The sequence below is a fragment of the Sesamum indicum genome, linkage group LG10 (assembly GCF_000512975.1).
Source record: "Sesamum indicum cultivar Zhongzhi No. 13 linkage group LG10, S_indicum_v1.0, whole genome shotgun sequence".
Classification (NCBI taxonomy): Eukaryota; Viridiplantae; Streptophyta; class Magnoliopsida; order Lamiales; family Pedaliaceae; genus Sesamum; species Sesamum indicum.
Window position 1 is genome coordinate 5,557,237 of NC_026154.1, and position 25,529 is coordinate 5,582,765.

A 25,529-nucleotide genomic window follows, 5' to 3' on the forward strand; every position below is an offset into this window, starting at 1 on the left:
ACAAAACAAAACAACATTTTTATTGAGCAAAAGCAAATCGATTCTTTTTTCTAGTACATTAAACAACGAAAGTTAGTTTTTATTGATTTATTACAAATACAGTTGGTAGAAACATAATAAAGCAGTTTGATTCAGCTGTTTCATTGTTCCTTCGACCAGGGGTAAGTATTTCTTCAACCAGACAGGCTTGTTTCTAATTAGTATTCTTACCACCTCTTCATCCCCCAATATAGTACGAGGGAGATCCTTCCTAGTAAATATTATCCTCCCAAATTTCGAATCTCTATTTTCTCTTTTATGTACGTAGACATAGTCTACGCAACTTCCATATTCACTGTCACAAGTAGAAAACAAAAATCAAATAATTAATTTCTACATTAAAAAATAATTTTTTGTAATACCACATCCTGCAAATATCAAAAAATTATAAGTAACGTATAAGTCTTAGTAAAAATATTCAAATGTATTTATTGAATATCCCTCCTCGACAAGTTATTTATAATCGAAATTCAGAATGCACGTTGCTGAGTTTGAAAGCAATTCTTGCTTCCAATGTCCTAATTGTACAATGCTCAAAATATTACAGGTTTAGAGCCCATGAGTTTATAAACCACAAGTTGTACGTAATAACCTGTTTTCTAAGTCATATGGAGAAATTGAAAATATATATAGACCCCACAGTCATATACACCATATGCTGTGAATTAATGCTGATATAGTACGTGGCATGAATTACTGCCGCCTGTTGGACTTTTATGATCGTGTTTGTCCTATTTGATAGCAACTCCTAATTGCCCATCATCTGCACTATGATTGCACAATTAATATTCCGCCACAACTACCAACTACATGTAAATGCCACTGTTGGATCTATCAATACTTTGCTCAATTTTCTCTATATAAACACTTCCACCTTACAGGTTTTCTCCACGCCAAAACTTACCAACTCACCTATTGCTAGAAAAGAACACTAAGCTCTTTGTTCTCCTGTCATTTGAGATCTTTTAACTACAATGGCTGGAATTATCAGGCCAATGTGCATTCTCCTCATCGCCGCCGTCTTGGCTGTGGCAATTGCCCCTCGCGGCGAGGCGGCTATAGGCTGCGGCACGGTGGTTTCATACCTGAATCCATGCCTGCCATATGTAACCAACAAAGGCCCTCTAGGCAGTTGTTGCGGTGGAGTTAAGGGTCTGTATGGCGCAGCCCAGACTACACAAGATCGTCAAAGCGTGTGCAGCTGCTTGAAATCTCTCGCTAGCTCATACAAAGATGTTGACCTGAACAAGGCTGCTGGACTCCCTGGACAATGTGGCGTCAACATTCCCTACAAGATTAGCCCTTCCACTGATTGCTCAAAGTATGTGCATCTCTTATTTCTATTTTTTCTTTTATATTTTCTGTAACAATTATTAATTTATTTCAATTATTGTATGTAAGAAAGTCTGATGTATTCATAATTTTTTGTGAATTTTTTATTTTGCAGGGTGAACTGACGAGTTATGTTCGAAAAAAATGCCATCTACATGTATAAGTCGTTAGGCATATATATAAAATAAAGGTTGGGCGCTTCGAGTAGGCCCACCCAGAGTGAATGTAGTGTTTTCTTCCCCATGATGTTCTATTGCCTAATCAGTTGAATCAATCAATGAAGCAAACACTACCTTTTTATATGCTCGTATTTCATTTGCATTCATGTTGTTTTTTTTTTTAAAATGGCTCAATAACTACGAATAAATTCACAAATATATTTCATTATTTATATTAATATATTGATAGAATCCACGAATTGTTAGTTTAGTAAGAGATCTATAAAGTTATATAATTACTCTATCTGTTTTTATCAAATTAAAGAACCATGCCAGAGAAGAACAAAATAGTAATTGTTATTGTTTAAGTGATTTTGAGTTCATTTCAAATGCTTTTACTTTGGATGTTCAATTTTGACCAAATCACTAAGCGTGGGCACGTTTAGTTAATTCTGCAAAATTATCTTGAAATCTCATTTTCTCTTTTTGATGTCCCCAATATCCTTTTTTGCCTTGATTTTTGCCATCTTCATCTCATATTATCACTTTTAGCTGAATAAGCAATAAATTCATAAGATTAGGAGTATTTTGGCTCAAAAAGAAGAATTAAACTACTATAAAATCGTGACAATTTGCGTAGTTATCAAAAGGGCTCACATTCCATGGTTGTCCTAAAGTCTGATCCAATAGTATCTAACTAGTAATTTAAAAAAAATCATTCCTAAACAAACTACAGATTTCGATTGTATTTTTTTTTTAATAGTCAGAGTTTATCTTATCTCACTCATAAGCTCTTTTAAAAAGGTAAGCTCAATCCCTCTTTTTCATAAGAGTTTTTAAGCTATTTAATCTTAACATTAAATAGCCAAAATCACATTTACGATTTTATTAGTATTTTACTTTTATCCTTCGTATAATTACAATTTTCTCCCCCAATGACTTTCTTTTAGATATTATTACAATATATATGAAGAGTTTTTCTTTTTTTTGTTTTTATATAGAACACTCCCATCACATCTATACGCTATGGTCATTTATTTATCAAGATACTACTTTAAGAGCTTATTTATGAAAATAGAAGTTAACACTTTCCAATTTCAAAAACATCTTATAAGATTCAGAAGCATATAAGATGTTTTAAATAAGTTTAGTCGGACACTTTCTAAGTTTATAAAAATATAATATATTATTGAACACGAAATAGGTCAAACCAATTCGATTTATATGAATAAGATCAAGAAATCACACTAAAAATATAAAGTTAAAAATTGCAAATAATAAATGTCTAATTAGATTAAAATTTTATTAATAATAATTAACAAATAATACTTTAAAATCATTTCATATCATATCAATAATGTAGAATTAAAAGACAACATGGTTGTAAAAGAAAAAATATATCACGCAGAAATAATATAACAAAAATAAATAAAACTAAACATATAGAAAATCACCAAGAAAAAAATAAAAATAAAACATGTTCAATTTTATTAAAAATTAGAATTTCTCATAAAAATTCCAAAAATAAGGGACTTCGACAGATTAATTTTATTTTAATACTGAATTATTTTTATATGTTATATTTCACTTTCATACTAATTTATTTCGCTTCAAGATCATGAAATATAATAATTATAAGTAAATCCAAAATAAAAAAAATTTTGTTTTTGGGATTAAATTTTTTGTTTAATAGTATCAATTAAATTTAGAAGAGAATTACAACAAAAGAATTAAATTGTTTTAAAATAATTATTATCAGTTTCTGAAATATAATTGTATATACTAATGTTTCAATGATAGAAATATAAATAAAACTATGAACTTTAATATTTTTTGTAACTAATAAGTGATATATTCACCTGAATCTTCAAGTGTTTGTTCCTCGTTATGAAAAGATACTCAGACCCTTACTTAAGTAATTTTTGTAATAAAAATCATAGTCATAGAAGAATAAATTCTATAAGGACAATTTAATAGTCATGCTACATGAACACGGATACAGCGATACATAACATGGACATGAATGCATGTAAATATAAAAAAACTAGAACATAATACGGCACTGACACAGCTATATAAAAAAAATTAGGATAGGAGACAATATTGACACGACTATGGATAATATATTTTTTGTTATATATGTTCTCAATTTCTCATTAACTAAAATATGCAATATGAAAAATACAAAAATAAAACATAAGATAAGCATGTCTTACATCTAAATTTTTAACCAGCTGTGGCTTCCTAAATATATGTACCTAACTATTTTATATCAAAAAGTACGCAATGAAAAATTTTTAATAATTCAAATTAATTAAATCATCACGATCATCTCTCGAGTTTTTAATAATTTTTTTATCCCAAAATTTTTAATTTGAGAGGAGTGAATTAATTATTTTTCTTTCTTATTAGGCCGAAACACTTTTTTTTAAGACAACCCAAAACTTTTTAAAATTATTTAAAAAAATAAAATGTGTCTGAAACGTGTCAAACACGCCAACAATCATGTTCGTAGCATGTCTAATGCAGTGTTCTTTTATTCTTTTTAATTTAATATTTTTAGACATGCAGATGCCATGTCCGACATGTGTCCAAGGCGTATTTGAGCCGTGTCCTTGTTCGACAACTTTTTAGAATATCCGTGCATTGTTAGAAATAACAAATGTATCTAAGCAGTTAAGCTAGTTCTTTTAATAAAAGTAAGCTCAATCCATCTTTTTTATAAGATCTTTAAGCTATTTAATCTTAATATTTACCAGAAAAATCACTTTTATGATTTTGTTAGTATTTCTCTGTTACCCTTCATATAATTGACATATATTATGCAAGAGAGTAATTGCTTCATTATTTAAAACACAGAAGGGGGTTAAATTATTATTTATTTTTCATAGTGGGGTAATTTACTTATTTTCAATATCACATAAGGGTAAATTGCATTAAACCCTGTTGAAATATATATAAAGTAGTTTCACGCAGCTGATTCGTTGTTCCTACGACCTTAGGGCAAGTACTCTTTCAACATAACAAACTTGTTCTCAATTAATATTCGCACCAACTCTTCATCCCCTAGTATAATGCGAAGGAAATCCTCCTAACAAACATTATTTTTCCAAACTCTGAATCTCTATTGTCTCTTTTGTGTACGTAGTAGACATAACCATGCAGTTTCCATATTCTCTCTTGTTTATAGGCAACCATTTAAGTTTAAATGGGCTAGGCTCAGAAAAGTGCTTACATACTTATTTTCAATACTTGTGTCAAAATATAATCAGCTTTAGTATCATTTTTAAAATATTTTTTAATATTAATTAAAATAGAAAGAAAGTAAATTAAATTTAAAAAATAAAGAACTTATATTTTAGATTAATTTGTTATAAGCGCATTTCTACATACTATACACATTAGTATATATCGAATCAGTTTCTTTTTCCACCTTTCATTTTTAATCTCTTAATATTAAATTTCGTCGTCCATTATCTCTCATACTATTTTTCTTATCTAAGTTTTATTATTTCCATCTCTAATATATATTTTATTTCAATTATTATATTTTATTTATTTATCCTTAAAAAAATTAATTCTTAACAAATCTTAATAAATGCTTATAATTTCAAATTTTAAAAATTGACAATACAATCTAATGTGCAGATAGTGCAAGAGTCAAATTATTTGTGGATACACACGTTATGTGCATGTGCAAGATTCATGCACACCTACTTCAGAAACAAAACAACAATAGAATTTTGTTTTTTTTTTTTTAACAACTTATATAGGAATATGAAACTTGAAAGCAAATAAATTATAAAACAAACAAAAGGACAACATAAAATAAATAGAAACAACAAAACAAAACAACATTTTTATTAGTCAAAACCAAATCGTTTCTTTTTTCTAGTACATTAAATAACGAAAGTTAGTTATTATTGATTTATTATAAATACAGCTGGTAGAAATATAATAAAGCATATTCATTCAGCTGTTTCATTGTTCCTTCAACCTTGGGGTAAGTATTTCTTCAACTTGACAGGCTTATTTATAATTAGTATTATTACCTCTTCATCCCCCAATATAGTACGAGGGAGATTCTCCCTGATAAATATTATCCTCACAAATTTCAGATCTCTATTTTCTCTTTTATGTAGGTAGACATAGTCTACGCAACTTCCATATTCACTGTCACAAGTAGAAAACAAAAATCAAATAATCAATTCATAAATTAAAAAATGATTTTTTGTATTACCACATCCTACATATATTAAAAAATGATATGTAACATATAAGTCTTAGTAAAAAAAAATTCAAATTTATTTATTGAATATTCCTCCTCGACAAGTTATTTATAATCGAAATTCAGAATGCACGTAGTGAGTTTGAAAGCAATTCTTGTCGTCCAATGGCCTAATTGTACAATGCTCAAACTATTACAGGTTTAGAGCCCATGAGTTGATAAACCGCAAGTTGTACGTAATAACCTGTTTTCTAAGGCTCCTTAATTTAGAAGAGCCATCGAACAAAAACTGCTAAGTCATATGGAGAAATTGAAAGTATATATAGACCACATAACATTACCAACATTATGTTGTGAATTAATGCTTTTATAGTACGTGGCATGAATTACTGCCGCCTGTTGGACTTTTATGATCGTGTTTGTCCTATTTGATAGAACTCCGAATTGCCCATCATCTGCACTATGATTGCACAATTAATATTCCGCCACAACTACCAACTACATGTACACGCCACTGTTGGATCTATCAATACTTTGCTCAATTTTCTCTATATAACCACCACCACCTTACAGGTTTTCTCCACACCAAAACTTGCCTAGTTACCTATTGCTAGAAAACAACACTAAGCTCTTTGTTCTCCTGTCATTTGAGATCTTTTAACTACAATGGCTGGAATTATCAGGCCAATGTGCATTCTCCTCATTGCCGCCGTCCTGGCCGTGGCAGTTGCCCCTCGCGGTGAGGCAGCAATAGGCTGCGGCACGGTTGTTTCATACCTGAATCCATGCCTGCCATATGTAACCAACAAAGGCCCTCTAGGCAGTTGTTGCGGTGGAGTTAAGGGTCTGTATGGCGCAGCCCAGACTGCACAAGATCGTCAAAGCGTGTGCAGCTGCTTGAAGTCTCTCGCTGGCTCATACAAAGATGTCGACCTGAACAAGGCCGCTGGACTCCCTGGACAATGTGGCGTCAACATTCCCTACAAAATTAGCCCTTCCACTGATTGCTCAAAGTATGTGCATCTCTTATTTCTATTTTTTCTTTTATATTTTCTGTAACAATTATTATTTTATTTCAACTATTGTATGTAAGAAGGCTGATGTATTCATAATTTTTTGTGAATTTTTTCTTTTGCAGGGTGAACTGACGAGTTATGTTCGAAAAAAATGCGTTCTCCATGTATAAGTCGTTAGGCTTCTATATAAAATAAAGGTTGAGTCCTTTGAGTAGGCCCACTCAGAGTGAATGTAGTGTTTTATTCTCTCATGATATACAATTGTCCAATCAGTTGAATCAATCAATGAAGCAAACACTACTTTTTATATACTTGTATTTCATTTGCATTCATGTTATTTTTTTCTAAAATAGCTCTATAATTACAAATAAATTTACAAATATATTTCATTATTTATATTGATGTATCGATAAAATCGACACTTGTTAGTTTAGTAAGATATCAATAAAGTTATACAATTACTCTATCTGTTTTTTGTAAAATTAAAGAACCACTCCATGGAAGAACAAATATTAGGACACGATACGATACTGACACGACTATCGATAATATATTTTTTGTTATATATGTTCTCAACTTCTCATAAACTAAAATATGCAATATAAAAAATATAAAAATAAAATATACAATAAGAATGTCTTACATCTAAATTTTAAACCAATTGTGGCTTCAGAAATATATATACATAATCATTTTATTTTAAAAGGTACGCAATAAAAAATTTCTAATAATTCAAATTAATTAAATCATCATGATCATCTCTCGAGTTTTTAGTAATTTCATCCCAAAATTTTTAGTTCGAGATGAGTGAATTAATTATTTTTCTTTCTTATTAAGGTCAAAACTCTTTTCTTTTTTAAGACAACCCAAAATTTTTTAAAATTATTTAAAAAAAAAAACCAAATGTGTCTAAAACGTGTCAGACACACCTCCAAAATGCGTCGAACACGCCAACAGGCATGTTCGTGGCGTGTTTAACGCAGTGTCCTTTTTTCTTTTTAATTTAATATTTTTAGACATGCAGATGTCATGTCCGACATGTGTCTGAAGCATATCTGAGCCTTGTCCGTATCCAACACTGTAACTTTTTAAAATATCAGTACATTATTAGAAATAACAAATGTATCTAAGTAGTTAAGCTAGTTCTTTTAATAAAAGTAAGCTCAATCCATCTTTTTTATCAAATCTTTTAAGCTATTTAATCTTATATTTAATAGACAAAATCACTTTTATAATTTTGTTAGTGTTTCGCTTTTATCCTTCATATAATTGACATTCTTCCCTCCAAAGCAAAACTACAATTTTAAATTCTAATAGTTAACTTAATGACTTTTTTTACAATGTTATTATAACAGAACACTCTCTTACATTTTATAAGCTATGGTGTTTTATTCATTCAAATACTTTAAAAGTTTATTTCTGAAATAGAATTCAATATTTTTAAACTCTCAAAATATATTATAAGATGTCGGAACAAATAAGATATTTCAAATAAATTTAACCGAGCACCCTCTAAATTTGTATGAATATAATATATTATTCAATAAGAAATAGATAATCCAATTAAATTAATGTGAATAAGATCAAGAAATTTAAACAAAAATATGAACCTAAAAATTGCAAACAAAGGCAAAAAGTAACATTTTATGCAATAATATTCAAATTTAGATGTTAATGAAGAATGTAAAGTATTTTGACAAAACTAACATAATTATAGGACCTTGCATTACAAATACTGCTACTTCGAATGTCTAATTAGATTAAAATTTTATTAACATTAATTAATTTAAAATCATTTCATATCACATCTAGAACATAAAATGGAAAGACATTAGGACAGCAAAATAAAATATATATCACATAGAAATAATATAATAATAACAAATAAAGCTAAAAAGATAGAAATCGCCAAAAAAAAAGGTACAAATAAAACATGATCAATTTTATTAAATTAAAATTTCTCATAAAAACTTCAAAAAATAAGGGACTTTCACTGATTAATTTTATTTTTTTGTTGAAACTTTTTATATTTATTTATTTTACTTTCGCACTTATTTATTTCAGTACAAGCTCATCAAATATAATAATCAGTAAATACAAAATGAAAATTTTCAGTATTTAGGATTAAATGTTTTATTTATTATAATCAAGTAAACTTAGAAGAGAATTGCAAATAATAAAATTTAATGGTTTTAAAATGATATTATCATTTTTTAAAAGAATATAATTGTATATACTAATGTTTTAATTATAAAAATATAAATAAAATTTTTAACTTAGTACTTTCTATATCTAATAAACGATATATTCAGCTTTAAATATTATATATTTCTACATGTGCAATGTACGTGATACGTTGTAATATACATAAAAATGCAAAAAAGTGAAATTAAAAATTGCATAAACAAGAACCCAATTCAAAATCATACCAATTAAACATTACCATTGAACAAAATTGCTAAGTGATCTAGAGAAATTGAGAACAGACCCCATAACATGGCCAACATTATGCTGTGAATTAATGCATTTCAAGTACGTGCCCTGAATTACTGCCTTCCGTTGGCCTTTCTTGTTGATCTACAGAAATTGAGAACAAACCCCTTGCGGATTACCTGCCAATTACCAGCTTCACGTATATGCCACTGTTGGATCTATCAATATTTTGCTCAATTTTCTCTATATAAACACTACCACCTTACAGGTTTTCTCCACACACTAAAACTTGCCTACTCAACTATTGCTAGAAAACAACACTAAGCCCTTTGTTCCGTCACTTGAGATCTTCCAATTACAATGGCTGGAGTTAACAAGTCAATGTGCATTGTCCTCATCGCTGCCGTCTTGGTCTTGGTCGTGGCCGTTGCCCCTCGCACTGAGGCAGCAATAAGCTGCAGCACGGTGGTTTCATACTTGAATCAATGCCTGCCATATGTGTCCAACAAAGGCCCTCTAGGCAGTTGTTGCAGTGGAGTTAAGGGTCTCTATGGCGCAGCACAGACTACAGAAGATCGTCAAAGTGTGTGCAACTGCTTGGAATCGCTTGCTGGCTCATACACTGATGTCGACATGAACAAGGTCGCTGGACTCCCTGGACAATGTGACGTCGACATTCCCTACAAGATTAGCCCTTCCACTAACTGCACAAAGTATGTACATGTCTAGTTTCCATTTATTTTGTAAGAATTATTAATTTATCGAATTATATATTGTATAAGAAAGCCACTTAAGTGATAAATTTTGGTGATTTTTTGGTTTTGCAGGGTCAACTGAGGAGTTATGTTCGGAAAAATAGTGGTCTACATATATAATTAAGTTGGTAGCTATGTAAAATAAAGGGTAGTCTTGTGTTTTCTTCCCATAAGCAACTGATGAATAATACCCACCTTTTGTATGCTCGTACATTAATTTGCGTTTGTGTTAATTTTCCTAGTTGTTCGTTAGTCCACAATCAATGAATGATCTAAGTTTTAAAACTATATATATTGTCAAGCACAGGATAACTATATATTAAATAAAATATAAAATAATTTACTAATCTAAGATAATGGATCCTTTTCAAACAATCCATGCAAATTTTAGGACTTCAAATTTAATATATCATTAAAGAATTCCTTTCAAACAATGTAGGCTTCTGGTAATAAGTTGAGTTCGAGCCAAGAAAAATGTATGGTTTTGAAATATAATAGAAGAGAGTAAATATGATTTTTTTCTACGATTAATTATTATAGTTAGAAAAAAGAACCGTGGTAAATACAAATCAATCATACTTTTCCAACAGTCACTAGCCGTTGTTTTTGCAAGTGTGGCTAAAACATTAGCCATGATTAATTAAAATAATGACAAATATTTTGACTATAGCTAAAAATTATGGAGAATATTGATGAACCGTTGTAAAAATTAAAGTTTTTATTTTGATTTTATTTAATCGTGGTTAATAGTATTAATTTACCATGATTTTTAAACCGTAGTCCTTTATAGTGCAGCGAAAACGCAAATTTTGTTTTCTTGCAGCGTAAGTTGCAAATCTTACAAGCACTAATTATAAAAAGAATTTTATCTGAGATTAAAAGATTGTTTTGCAGTTTAAACCTTACCACTCCGATTATCATAATAATTCCATTAATAGAAATAATGTTAATAGCGCCACAAATTTCTTGTAATTTTGTCGTGTAACTTAGGGTGTCAATTTCACCTTTATACAAATTAATTTTCATAATTCAATTCTACAACTTAGAAAATTTCACAATTTTTAGTCATTTTTGGCAAGAAAAATACATGTGTTGGGCACATGACGTTTATCATTGGGTTTTTTTTTGGCTAAATGAGATAAAAATTGCCAAACTTTCGAAGTTTTAGGACTATTGCTACTATCAATTTGTGTAGGATCAAAATTACCACCTTTTAAATTATAAGATGGAAATTGCAATTTTTCCCTAAACAACTCATGTTTTGCTGATAATTTCACTATCTTTTACTCCTCGTAGATAAAAATAAATTAATAATAGCTCTAATAGAAAAATTAGAGCCTTAAAAATATATTTTTCAAACTTCACATATCAACATGACCCAACATGGGATTTTGTGAGGGTTGTGATTAAAAAGTAGACTATAAAGGTATTATTTTTTTGTTAAAGTTCACCTAATTTTTACTCCTCTTAGAGAAACAAATTAATAAAGTCTATAATTCAAAATTATAGCAATAAATATATAATCTTCACACACCACATATCAATATGCTTCCAGCATAAGTAGAGTCGAGGGCAATGCTAAACAAATAAACTAAAATAATAGAAAAAAATTATAATTTTTATCCTATAGCTTAGGGGGTGACAAATTTTGTCCTGCATTGATTCATTTTGCAATTTGATTAGTTCTGTAATTAAAAAAAAATGATAATTTTGATCTTTTTTAGCCGAAAATTACATAAAATCCCTCTACGTTATGCGAAATTGGTTCAAAATCCCCTTGTTTTGTAATACTGCGCGAAACCCCCCTTCCTTCCTTTAGTTTCTAACCGGAGGTGTATTTTAAAAATATGTAAATCCGTTGCCATTGCCTAGATTTGAGCAGCACTTTGCACTGCATTGCCCACCGCCCACCTTCTGGGGAGATGCAGATGTGGTGTTGAAGAGGAGGCGTTGGCAGCGGATTTGAAAACATAACAGGGCGTTTATTCATTAAGGGTTTTCTTGACGCGATTCTGTTCTCGTTGGTGCGACTTCTGTATTAAGAGCCCATATCGGACCAAACAAAGCCGTAGAGGATAGGGCATTTCAGATATGACCGTTGTGGAAACAATTCAAATTCACAAATGATCGTTACCTAATCTTTTCACTCCCGTTTTTTCTTGATTACATTTACACCCTATCATCATCATCATCTTATATCAATCCTCAGCAAACATTTCTCCTAAAACAAAAAGCATTTTCTCTATGCTCTTAAAGGTGAATACTTTTGAATTCTTGAACAAGTTCAGCAAGAAATATGGCGTTGAGGCCTCTTGACAATGCATTGCCAATCACTCCTGAAAGACCCAAGAATCAAGCAAAAATCGTAATCCCAGCTCACAACGAGAAGCAACAATTGCCTCAACTTGTTGTGAATGACGAAAACAAAGCCCATTACACCTTGAAAGATACTTTCTTCCATAATCCTGTCTTGATTGGCTTATATCGAGAATGATAACATATAGGGCATTCTTGAAGGCCCTTGTTTTCTTTGTAATACAATACGCAATTGTTTACACAAGAATCAATTTTTTCGTAACGTAAACCAAGTTTACCTAGGTGTTTTTTGGTCAAGTAGAAGTTATCTGGCAACTTTTCATCTCCAGGCAACATGCTTTTGATTGTTGACACAAGTCGATCATAAGAAGCTTCAAGTAAATTGTACTCTAATCTGATACTTAATAGTTGGGCTACAGTAGAGAGTTTTATGTGATTTTTGCAGTCATCCCATAATCATTCATCAGCATCTTTTAATGAGTTAAAAAACTTTTGTGCTTTTGGATCAGGTAGTTGTTCATCACACATGAAGTTTGAGCTGAACTCAAGGCCTATTGCATCCATCACCATTGTTCTATAACGAGACGTTTCTACTTGAGGAGCGGTTGAAGAACCCCCCACATCATCTCTTGTATTCAAAGATTCACCATGTGCATACCAGATGTTATAACCTCGAGTAAATCTATTTTTTACTATGTGCAAATGCGCATCACTCCGATTCAAAAATCTCATGTTGCGACATTTAGAGCATTTGTCCATTATTCAAAGTGGGTTATCAAAGGCAAAGTTCAAGAGCTCCTGATCAACCCTTGTTATGAATTCATCTAAAATAAATTTATTATCATCCAAGCGCCTCCACATCCAACTACGGTCAATATTCATTATTCTGCAATCTTTAGCGATTTTAGATATACTTGATAGAGAAAGAAGGCTGGATGAATTAACCATTATTTTGAAAATCAAGATTTTTGATCTACTGATATAAGAAAAGAGAAATTAACATTTAATCAAATTTGATGTAATGGTAACTCAAGTCACTTAAGAAATACAAAACAAATTTCAAAACTTCTCAATTGAACATAGACTCATGCCAGAGAGTTAAAAGATTCTTGGAGGGGCAATATGTATGTATAATCATTCAATATTGGTGTTCTATAACCAACTTTATAGATTAGGCTAACTTTCATCATGTAATGGACCTAATGGTTACTTAACCCAATTATGTCTAATTCATACTAAATTCTTGTTCTGACTATATATAACTCTTGAGACTAGAGCGGGAGCTATCATATCAAGTAGAAATAGCATTGGCAGATTTTTTATTCACTTGTTCAATAATTTTCTAGTTAAATGATTGCCTTTAAACTCAACATCTAGTCCCACATCAAATAGCATATCTCAAGTAGTTTGAGTCTTTGTTGTCTGTTTTTCAACATCCAGTTTAGTATCTAAATTATCAATACAACTAATAAGTATCCCCAATTTTTAAGAATACTCATTTAATTTACATGCAGAGCTCCAAAGGATTAAGAATTACATGTACGTATATCTATTTGCAACATGAAAAACATAAGAAACAAGGAGAAAAAGTCAAACAGCTCCGTAGATCCCAAGCTTTAGAAAAATTTTACGCATATTAATTGTACTCATACTACTTAATAGGAGATGTCGACCCGATTTTTCAACTTCAAAGCATGAACAGAGAAAGAGGAAGCCAAAAGAAAAACACAAGGTTGTACTGATTAGACATCTCCATCAACTGTACAAAATCGATGAATCATCTTAGCTTATTTTCAATTTACCACAGTCAAATCATGCTAAACAAAGCAGAAGAATCGTCAACATTCTTCCCCCATATACAAAATGCATAGTAGTTGATTTAAGTGTAAGATTTCACACAAATTGAGAAAACCGATGACAACTCAACAAATTACAAAAGTTTCGCATGTCAATCAGCCAAGTCTTTCAATTTTCAACATATTTCAGCAAAAAAAATGAATATTTCGGTGAGAAGAACATAGGAGTGTTCAATCAGGTATTTTAACAAACACTTTGAAAGCATTCAAATTTCTCCTACAAACTGTAAAAAAAATTACAATGAACAGAAATTATCTATTAATGTCATCAGAGAGAAGTTGTGCTGATGGAGCTGCAGCCGTCTCCGAGCGAGCGAATGATCTGCTTTCTTCTTCCCGCCGAGAGAGAGAGAGAGAGAGAGAGAGAGAGAGAGAGAGATAGAGGAGAGATAGGGTTTAAGTTGAGAGGTAGAGGAGAGAGAGGTTCTGAAAGTTAATTTGAGGAGTCAATTCCGTTCTTTTAGTTATGTTATATAAAAAAATTGGATTTTTTAATTCGATTCGGTTCACAGAGTCTGTAAAAAAAATCGATCCAAAAATTGAAATTTACAAAAAAAAATTAAATCGAAATTTTCAAGTTCGATTTTTAGTTCGAACCGAATTTTCGATCTAGTTCGATTCGGCCGATTTAATCGAATTATGAACACCCATAACGGTAGCTGGTGAGAGAAAAAAGGAGTTGGGAAGAGAGAAAATATAAAGTCAAGGGAGAAGAAGAGAGGGGTGGAGCCGGTGAGAGAAACATTAAGATGAATGGGTGTTTTTTATTAAAATAAAAAAAATTAATAAAAACTTTATTTTTAATTTATTGTAATTAATTAAAATTAAAATTTTAATACATTATAATTATAAATATATATATTTATATTTTATCATGTCATATAAAATTTTTCAACTTATTTTCCTAAATAGAAAAATTCTTATTTTTGTGTTTTAACATTTTCATAAATAAAAAAATTTCTATTTACAACATCAGAGACGAAAAATTTCATGGCTAAAATTAAAAATAATTAGCTGCGGAAATGCAGATGAAAATAACCAAAAAAAATTAAGTGTCAACTATCCCGATTGAAGCAATCATTTAATAGTATCAAAGACAGAATATAATATATTTTAGCAAAATTATATCTGTCTCTAAATCCGTCTCTAAAATAAAAATTGTTAACAATTTATCATAAAAAAAATTCGGTCTCTAAATCTTTGTGTTTGATACCCTTTTTTCTTGTAGTGTGTATTGTTGAATAATTTACTTTGATAATCTTAAATATCTTTTAAGAAAAGTGTGGTTGACCGCCAGTTGAATAATTGTGGATTGGAATAAACATGAATTTTTAAATTTATATAATTATCATATATTGTGGTGTATTAGATTTTTAAAAGGGTAAATTACAATGACCCCCTATAAGATTTGGCATGATTATAAATAACCTCTCGTTATTTAAAAAATTACAAATACCTCCTGATGTTTGCTGAAATTATATAATTCTTGGATGGAGGTATGAAATTGTCAACTTTGGCTTTATTGTATTTTTTTTTTAAATAAAAAATTTATTAAAAAAATCGAACAGGATAGATAGAAAAATTTTATAAATTATCCACATAGTGTATAAAAAAATAAAAAATAAAATATAAATAAAATTATAATTTTTAATCCAGAAGGGCATTTTGATTAGTCTATTATAAAACAAATGGATGAAAACCTAATGGATTTGGTTAATGTTAAACGGCCTGATGGGTGTAATCCTAATTTTATTTGAAAAAGACTATCTTACCCTTCAATGACTTCAAAATTGCAATTTCACTATTGCAATTTTACTAGAAGACCCGCGTCTTTCTAACGACGTCGGGTCCAGCAACCCACCTCCAATAAGCTGAGACACGTGGCAGATCGCTATTGGACAACAGAACCCCCCGCTATACACTATAAAATACTCCATGCTCACTGCATTTATGGTATGCCGTTTTTAGTCACTTTTTTATTTAGATCGCTTAAGCTCACTAGTTCGTCAGCAACCTGCTTATTCGCGACCTTGACACCAAGCACTGACTTAAGAATCAAAGGGTTTAGTTGGGGATCACCCCAACAAGCCTAACCATCTGTTTCTCTTTTCAATGTATTTAATTTTGTATTTTATATTAATGAAAAAATAAATTTTTAATTGTGTGTATCTTACAAAAATCCAAACAAACATCCATGATAATTTTTTTAACTAAAAATTAGAAAGAAAGAAGCACAAATTAAAATCACAAGCACATTTTATATTTTTTTCTCACTTTTTTAACTTATAATAACTTAAATACCCCTCTTTTGTCTCATTTTAATCATTATTTTAAGTTTTTTTTTGGAATTGTACTTTGACCTTTTTTATGTTATCCAGTTTAACTATATTTATTATTAAATATATTGATTAAATATTAAAATACCTAATAAGTGTATAAAATTTTTTAAGTTAAAAAATAAATTCACAAATTACAATAAAAATTTAATATACTAATTTCACTTTTCAAATTTACATATTTATATAAATACAAATAAAAATTAATAATAATTATTATATATTATTAACTAAATTAAATTATTATTTACTATGCAAACTATTAATTAAATGTTAAAAAACCAAAAAATTATGTCAAGTTTAAGTTATGCTATTTACATAGATAATATTCTAATTAAAATTATTATTTGTATTTAAAATAAAAATTTTGATAATCCTTTTTGTTATTTTTATATTTTAAAAAATAACTTATTTTACTTAATTTTTAAAAAAAATAGAAATAATTTTTTCCCCTCTTTCATTTTTTTCCCCTTCTTTCTTTCCAAGATCGCTCGCCTTTGGCACCACCGCTACACGCTATCGCGCAGCCTGGTGACGACAAGCGGTGTTGCCAAAGTCCAAAGAGGGTGACGGTGTGATGCTTGTGTCCTGGAGTTGGGTGTTGCCCCATCCGTCCATGTTGAATTTCATATATTCAAAGCAAGAGGGAATGCAAGAACAAGCCATTGTAGAGAAGAAAGCCTCTCTAGTTTTTCTGTAATAAATCTCATCATCCAAAAATGAATGTATACAACAGATTAAATATACAATGGGCGTAACCACCCCAACTAACTAACCAAATTTATTACATAAAAGGCAAAATAATCAGTTAACAGAGTATCTATCCCGTATTTAGCAAATTTGTAGATGTAGCAATGTGCCACTTGACATGCGACATCAGGAATAGCGACCTCATGGAGTGTTGCAATGGGAACTGCGTTCTGATTCATAAGCTCAAATGCGATCTCGCGATCACTGTCATGAACCACGACCTCAACGAATGCGATCTGGTGTTCGACCTCAAAGTCATAGGTTCGGGAGGTAGAATTCTTAACAACCCCCCACAAATTGGACATGGCTCGAACGAGAACAAGGCCAATTTAGAAAGCATGGTGGTGAAGGTAGAAACGGGCAGGATTTTAGTAAACAAATCATCAAGCTGCAACGAACTTCGCACAAAGGAAGGGGGGATGAAACCCTCTTTGTAGGCGTTGCGAACTAAATGACAGTCTAATTCGATATGTTTAGTTCGTTCATAGAATACAGGGTTGGCCAAATCACCCCTTTTAAATTATGGGAGATGTTGGTCACCTAAAGAAGTGGGCGACGACGGCGTCATCACGTCAACCCCTTTAGAAGGGGCCAGCAACCTCATGGTCACCCCCCAAGGTCGAGGTCACCATAGCGGAGTGTCTAGGTGGTGCGCTGTTGCCGCTCATAGAGCCGGTGATTGATTGATTTATAATATATGTTATATTTTATATGTAATGGTGTATATATATATATATAATTAAAAAATATATTTTAAAATTTAAAATCTGGTCGGCTCAATTTTTAATTATTAAAAGCAGTTGCTATTTTAACAAATGTATAACAGACAACTCAGTAAAAATTTTAATGTTGTTAAGTGCAACAAACGGGACGGAAGAGTTTAAATAATTTTAAATAACATAGGGGTCTTTTTGCTATTTCTAAAATATAAAGGGATTTTTTGCAAATAAATAAAAACACATGTTGTAATTATCTCCCTAAATAATGAATCATTTAAAGTATCTTAAAAAGAAAAAAGGTAATTGACTTGAAACACCCCCAGATTATGCAAAATTAGTTGAAAACTTCCTTGTATTAATAAAGAAAGCGAAAAAAAATCGGTATTTTTCACAATAATGCACATTCACCCCATCATTTGTTCATCTTAACATCATTAAAATTATATCTTTTACCCGTGATACCCTTATTTTAACAATTATTGACCTTTAATGGTAAAAAAATGAAGGGGCCAAATTGTACTAATATATAAATATATTATTGATTTATATACATACATAATTATATATATGATATATAGTATGCATATGTATACATACAAAGTGGCGACGATCATACCTCTGAACAACATCGTGGTCACCAATCGCAAAAGTAGGTGACCCCATAAATTGGGTGTCATCGTCGCTTAGCTTGGGTGACGATGACTCATCTTGATTTGTGGTGGCTGATGATGATAAGTGGAGGAAAAGAACCAAAAAAAATAAAAGGGAAAAAAATAAAATTTTTATTAATATTTTTATATCATTTTTATAAAATTAAAAATTGAATAAAAATATTACATACATATTATCTTAACATTTTATGTTAAATACATATAATGATAAATTTTGATTAAAATATTATTTATAGTAAATAATATAACTTCAAACATGCATTGAGATACTTTTTGGTAATTTGATATTTAATTAATATATCATATAAATAAACATAATTTACTAAGATATATTCAAGTTAAAATAATAATTTTAATTTAATTAATAATATGTAATTATTATTTAAAACTAAATTACAAGCTTCTTTATTTTTTTTTTTTTTGTGATAAAGTGTATTATAAGCCCAAAGAGGGTATGTTTGTCATTTTTCATCACATTTATTGATAAAAGTTGAGAAGAAAATATTCATACTCACACAACTGGTGAATGTGAGGCACTCTCCATTTGTTATAGGCCAAAAGGTAGTCTTCTCCAAGGTTTACAATAATATAAGGTCCCCCCCCCCCCCCCACCTTTTTAGCTGTTGGAACCAGAAAGCCTATTGCTCGCAGGGGGATTTGCATGTAGTTGGCTCATGGCAAGTGGAAGTGGCCACGCACCATAACCTCGGCCGCGCTATGCAAATCCCAATCCAACCTGCACAAACAATCCGACCTGAACCATAATCTCGGTCGCGGTATGTATATCTCTTTTTGAGACAGTCGCAAAAAGAAAGTCCTGCAAATATCGATCGCAAATTTTTGGGACTAAAAATACTGCGGGTGTAGTTGAAACGACAAACCCTATGTCCAAACTGTCGCAAAATACCATCGGAAGAAGTCACATAAATTTAGTCATTTTGCGTTGGCCAGTCGTCCTAATATCCGTCCCAAAACTTCCCCATTACCCAAACAAATAGCCCCCCATGGTAAATACCCTTGTGACTTGTACTACAAAAAATAATGTCGTTAACAACAATACAAATTCCTTACAAAATAGTGGAATTTGTTTCTAATTTACATTAGTAATAAATTAAATAAGAAAAATATTTACTTGGTATAACTAACTCATCCCTAATTTTACCAATGGGTTTTTTCGTTACTGATCTTGCTATAAAATTTACTAACGGAAGTAATTGTTAAAATTTTAGGGTGAACTAGGCAATTTTTTTGCAAAGCCAACTATGAACTTTTGTAAAATTTTTTGTTTTTTATGATTATAATAAAACAATATTTCATTTCCAATGTTAACATTGAAATTACGAAAACATAAAATTCTAATCCCTTCTTGAATTTATCGCTAATTATCAATAAATTTACTCTTTATTTTAATTTTACTGGCTATCGACATAATTTTTTATGGTGTTGTAAGTTGAAATTACCGTGTTTGCTAGGTTTTATTCTCCCATTGCAAAGTGTTGCTACAGATTACTTATCCCTCGCGCGCAATGCTATGCAATCGGGTCTCATGCAACGTTCACAGTTTCCATCGCAAAATGGGTAAATAACATTTTTGGTCCCGAAGTGGACCTGTTTTCAATTTTGGTCCCACACTCAAGTCAATTCATACATTTACATGTGGGATAAAAATTAGAAATAGGTCCACTTATGGGACCAAAAATATAATTTACTCTTATTTTGATTGTATGGACTAACAGAGAGAGCAACTGTCGTTATCAATTGCACGGAAGTCCCTCAATGGTCCTCAAATTGAAAAAAAAGAAAAAAAACATATGAGACTTAATGTGCGAATTGATCTGAGTGTGAGATCAAAATTGAAAAGAGATCCACTTATGGGACCAAAAATATTATTTACCCTCGCAAATTTAAATTGTCACGAGTTTCTTAAGAAATCATCGCCCGCCAAAAACGCGGTTTTCTTTCTTTTTTGTTTTTTTGGCAGTGGTTTTAAACAAGTCATACGTTTAAAACATAGATGGATAAATGTACGTAATAAAAGGAAAATGTGGAGTTGGGTGTTAATGCTCTTTCGTTTATCATTTACCAAAATTAATGGACACAGACACTGGAAATTAGATTAATCATTAACGGATATCAATTCACGTAGCTGGTCCTAACAAACTGGTGGTCGTTGCCCGTAGACATCTGAATTGAATTATTCAAGTCTTTGAATCATGACACTCATAATTCACGACGTAGACTCCAGAGACACTGTGTACACACCCTACAAATTTATTAGACAGGCAGCCGCACATGAAAACTTAGCATCAACGTGGGAGTCATTGTGTTGCTGTGAAGACTGTGTTTGATTGATTTTATATTTTAATGTTTAAAAATATAAATTTGAGAGTTTGTATAAAGTATTTAGTAATTTTTTTGGACGAGTTTGTGATCTCCTATAAAAATTATGAATCGCTATAAGAAATTATGCTAATAGTTCAAAAAATTAAGAAAAAAAGGAGTAAATTTGTTGATAATTACCAACATAAGGGATAAGAATTATAAGTTCTTGTGATTAAAAAATTAATATAAGAAATGAAATATTTATAATTAGAAAGAAATCTTAATGTTTCAAAACTTTGTAGCTGGTTTGGCCAAGAAATTTAAAAAGTTCCCTGCGGACAAAACTTTATTATCAGATATTTTTATTAGTAAAATTTTTAACAAAAATAGCAGAAAGAAAATTCGATATAAAATCAGTAACGAGCTAATTACTAAGAATCTAACAAGATTCTCTAGAAAATAAGACGTTTGTTTTTTCCTTAAAACTTTAATAAATTATTTTAGTTTATATATAACTCAGATAATTGTAACATCTTATAAACTTTAAGACTCGTTTATTTAATCAATTCAAGAGCATGTCATACGAAGTAAGATTTGGCATTTTAAGTACAACCTTTGTAGGTGTTCAACCATATTTTTTTCTTTTAAATAAGTTTAAAATGTATTGATTTTTTTATGTCTAAATCAAACACTAAATCATGATGCCAACTATAATTAATATTCATCTCCCAGCTGACAACCACCAACCATAAAATTCTAGTATTAATTCTATCTGCGTGATCCAGATCAAAATATGCGATCTTTTTGAGCAAATTCAAGCTCGTCATGTATTAATCTTAGATTGTGAATGGGTCCTGAGGATTAAACATGTACGTTAGGATAGTCGGGTTCGTCTACAACTAAAACCCTCCGACGCTCAAGTTAGTTCGTGTCAAAGTAGAAATATACGATCTATAAGCTTAAAGGTGAATGCAATAAATGCGTGTTACCTCAAATGATTCATGTGTGAAGTATTTATAGGGCCCAAGTGTACAGTGTTGGTTGGACCACGTGTCACTATCTAGGTGTTCATAGACTTTTATCGTATGGTGGAGAATTCATCACTCCAATCGGTTGGTTTTTCAGGTCTCATGCCGGTCGGGGCTTCGGGGATCCGACCCGCGTACCAATACGCGGATCCTGTTGCTTTTAAAGTTATTTTATCCATATAAGGGGGGCTTTTTCGTCTTTTTGTGTAAACAGGGTAATACCCCCCATCACAGCGGAAATGTTTTCTATATAAGCATCATACTGAACAGACGTTGCTGCAGACATACGAAAATTGTTAGACTAAAGCACTAGAATTTCTATTTTCTTCCACTTTCTAGCATCGGTTGCAATGGCTGGAACCATCAAGTCAATGCTTGTGGTCCTCATCGCGGTTGTGTCGATCATGTCAGTTGTTCCAGAGGGTGAGGCCGCGATAGGATGCGGCACTGTAGTTTCGAAACTGAGTCCATGCATTCCATACGTGACGGGAAAAGGTGCGTTGGGTGGATGCTGTAAAGGGATTAAGGGTCTCTATGATTTGGCCAAAAGCACAGGGGATCGACAGAGCGTATGCAATTGCCTGAAATTTCTTGCTGCCTCGACCTCTGGCGTTAACCTGGGCAAAGCGGCTGCACTCCCCGGCCAGTGTGGTGTTAGCATCCCCTATAAGATCAGTCCTTCCACTGATTGCTCAAAGTATGTGCATGCATATCCTAATTTCAAGTTTGATTCTTACAATAATATAGATTTTTCTAGTTATTGCATATAGTGTAAGAAAGGATTAATTGTGTTAATGTGATTTTTCCATCCAATAACTAACAGAGAGTTTACGAGCCCATTAGTTCAAACACGTGCTGGACTAACGGCTCCGTGACTTCTCGGTTAATTACGAGACGAAAAAATCACGTGAAGACATAAAATGAGAAATTTTCTAACTCATAGTATGCAATGTGTGAACATCATAATAAATGACACTAAATTAAAAACAATCTTAATATACGAGAACAAAAATCCAATTTTCCATAAAGCTGATACTCTTGAGTGTTATGGGGTTGTGTTGCTCTTTATTTGGGGGTTTTCTTACCTGTAACAGAGAGTTTACGAGCCCATTAGTTCAAACACGTGCTGGACTAACGGCTCCGTGACTTCTCGGTTAATTACGAGACGAAAAAATCACGTGAAGACATAAAATGAGAAATTTTCTAACTCATAGTATGCAATGTGTGAACATCATAATAAATGACACTAAATTAAAAACAATCTTAATATACGAGAACAAAAATCCAATTTTCCATAAAGCTGATACTCTTGAGTGTTATGGGGTTGTGTTGCTCTTTATTTGGGGGTTTTCTTACCTGTTAATATGTTACAGGGGATCTATATAGATAACTGTAGTCATGTAAGAAAGGTGTGAATTTGCACTAATGGTGACAATATCTTGCAACTTGCAGGGTGAAGTGAGTTTCTATCAGCAGCAGTCGTCGGGTTATGTTTTCTAATTAAACATGAATAATAAATGTACCTTTTTACACGATATATGCAGCCGTATGAATACCGTGTTAGATGGTGGGAAATGTACCTTTTTACACGCTCATGTCTTTCGTACCCCCCCCCCCCCCCTCTCTCTCTATATATATATATATATTGTTTGTGTTATTCTATAATGTATGGACAGGGATACAATATGACACGAACATGACGATATGAAAAATATAAAAAAGTTAGAACATGACACGAAACAAACACGGGTATATATAATATATTTTTATTATATATATATTCTCAATTTTTTATAAAACTAAAATATGTAATATGAAAAATATTAAGATAAAATATATAATAAGCATGTCTTACATCTACATTAATCAAATGTGGCTTAAACAATATTCATAATCAGATTATTTTTAAAAAAACACAATGAAGAGTTTTTAATAATTTAAATTAGTTAAATTATCGTGAACATCTCTCGAATATTTAGTAATTTCATTATACTATTTTTAGTTTAAGAGAATTCAATTAATTCTTTTTCTTTTTTTGTTAAGCCTAAAATTCATTTTTTTCTTAAGACAACCCAAATTTTTTTGAAATTATTAAAAAAATCAAAATATATCAGACACTCCTCCAAAACGTGTCGGAGCCATGTCCATTTTCTTCTTTTTTTCTTTTTTCTTTCTTAATTTCGGACACAGCGATACCATGTCTGGAACCAACCCTATATTGGATAAATTTTCAGAGTGTCCGTGCATCAGACGTGTTATTTCTTCCTATTTTTGTGTAGAAAAATACAATCGTCCTTGAAAATTGTTGCCAATTACAAAAGCTTGAAGGGCTACCACGCCTTTTGTTGAATATAAAACAGTAGTGAATATTTCAGAGGTTCATTTTCGCTTTCAAGAAGAAGCAAAAAGAAAGTCACAACATGTTGATTTTTTATTTTGAAAAATTCAGTTGATTGCATTAATCGACATTTGCTACAAAATTTAAACGATTATCGCCACAATACAGTATAACATTAGTGACAAAATTAATGATAAGTTTAAAATTATGACTAAAATATATATATTAAGTACTAATAATTTGATCTTATCATTATATAATTATCACTGACAAAAATTGTGCATAAAAGCGTCTCTACAGATAATTAATGAATATTTACAGTGACAATAAAACATTTACAATGACATAAAATTATTTATTGTCACGAAATTTTCACTGTCTATATCTTAGTAATTGTTTATAGCATCAATGTTGCGTACAATTTTTTGTCATTAATTCTTGCAAATAACAACTTTTACATAATAAATAGTCATTATATTAAAAAAAAAAAACATCAAATTTGTTATTATAATTGTGACAAATAAAAATCTTTGGTACTAAATATATGGTATTAGTGACAACATTACAATATAATTATCACTTGATTTTCTTTGTCGATAATATCTATCTTTTTTATTTTTTTTTTCTTATAGCATATATGCAATTTATTGTGTTTGAATAGTAGCATGTGTATATTGCTTTTATATTTGCTTCAAAATTATTAATTAATTTAAAATATTATTATATCCCGTATTAAATGTTAATTGTAATAATATATTAATTACTCTAAAAGATATTCATATATATATATATATATATTCTTTTTTGAAAATAATGATAACCCAAATTAATTAACAAACTCATAAAACGTGATAGTTAACTAATTTAATCCTAATTATATAATTTTATGTCCTAATTAAATGGTCTCAGATCATAATCAAATGCAAAATTGTTCCAAACAATTGTCCTAGACATTTAATGGGAAAATTACATTTTTGGTCCCTTCAAAGTACTATGAAAATAGCTTTGGTCCCCGTTCATTCCCGAATTACACTTTTGGTCCCCCTACCAAGGCTCATTGTCAAAAAAGAAAACCCAGATCAAGACCCAACAAAAACAATAAATTGGGTCTGGGCCTGGTCTATACCCATTAATACCCAACAATTCCCCAAACCTTATACTCATCCAGCCCTAATTCACCCCCTCAACGCTGCCATACCCCCATCTTTAGTGCGCTGCGGCGGCGCTGCTGC

General features: G+C 30.9%; 4 protein-coding genes across 4 annotated transcripts; all 4 read left to right on the plus strand.

The window, feature by feature from the left end:
* Positions 913-1,673, plus strand: LOC105171990 (non-specific lipid-transfer protein 2-like). Its single transcript, XM_011093294.2, has 2 exons — positions 913-1,360; positions 1,487-1,673. The coding sequence occupies exons 1-2, from the start codon at positions 1,014-1,016 to the stop codon at positions 1,494-1,496; spliced, it is 357 nt and encodes a 118-aa protein (XP_011091596.1). The 5' UTR covers positions 913-1,013; the 3' UTR covers positions 1,497-1,673.
* LOC105171991 (non-specific lipid-transfer protein 2-like) lies at positions 6,326-7,082 on the plus strand. Its single transcript, XM_011093295.2, has 2 exons — positions 6,326-6,770; positions 6,896-7,082. The coding sequence occupies exons 1-2, from the start codon at positions 6,424-6,426 to the stop codon at positions 6,903-6,905; spliced, it is 357 nt and encodes a 118-aa protein (XP_011091597.1). The 5' UTR covers positions 6,326-6,423; the 3' UTR covers positions 6,906-7,082.
* Positions 9,489-10,178, plus strand: LOC105171992 (non-specific lipid-transfer protein 2-like). The gene is made up of 2 exons (XM_011093296.2): positions 9,489-9,919; positions 10,034-10,178. Exons 1-2 carry the CDS (start codon positions 9,567-9,569, stop codon positions 10,041-10,043), a joined length of 363 nt encoding a protein of 120 aa, XP_011091598.1. The 5' UTR covers positions 9,489-9,566; the 3' UTR covers positions 10,044-10,178.
* LOC105171993 (non-specific lipid-transfer protein 1-like) lies at positions 22,221-23,554 on the plus strand. The gene is made up of 2 exons (XM_011093297.2): positions 22,221-22,656; positions 23,412-23,554. The coding sequence occupies exons 1-2, from the start codon at positions 22,310-22,312 to the stop codon at positions 23,419-23,421; spliced, it is 357 nt and encodes a 118-aa protein (XP_011091599.1). The 5' UTR covers positions 22,221-22,309; the 3' UTR covers positions 23,422-23,554.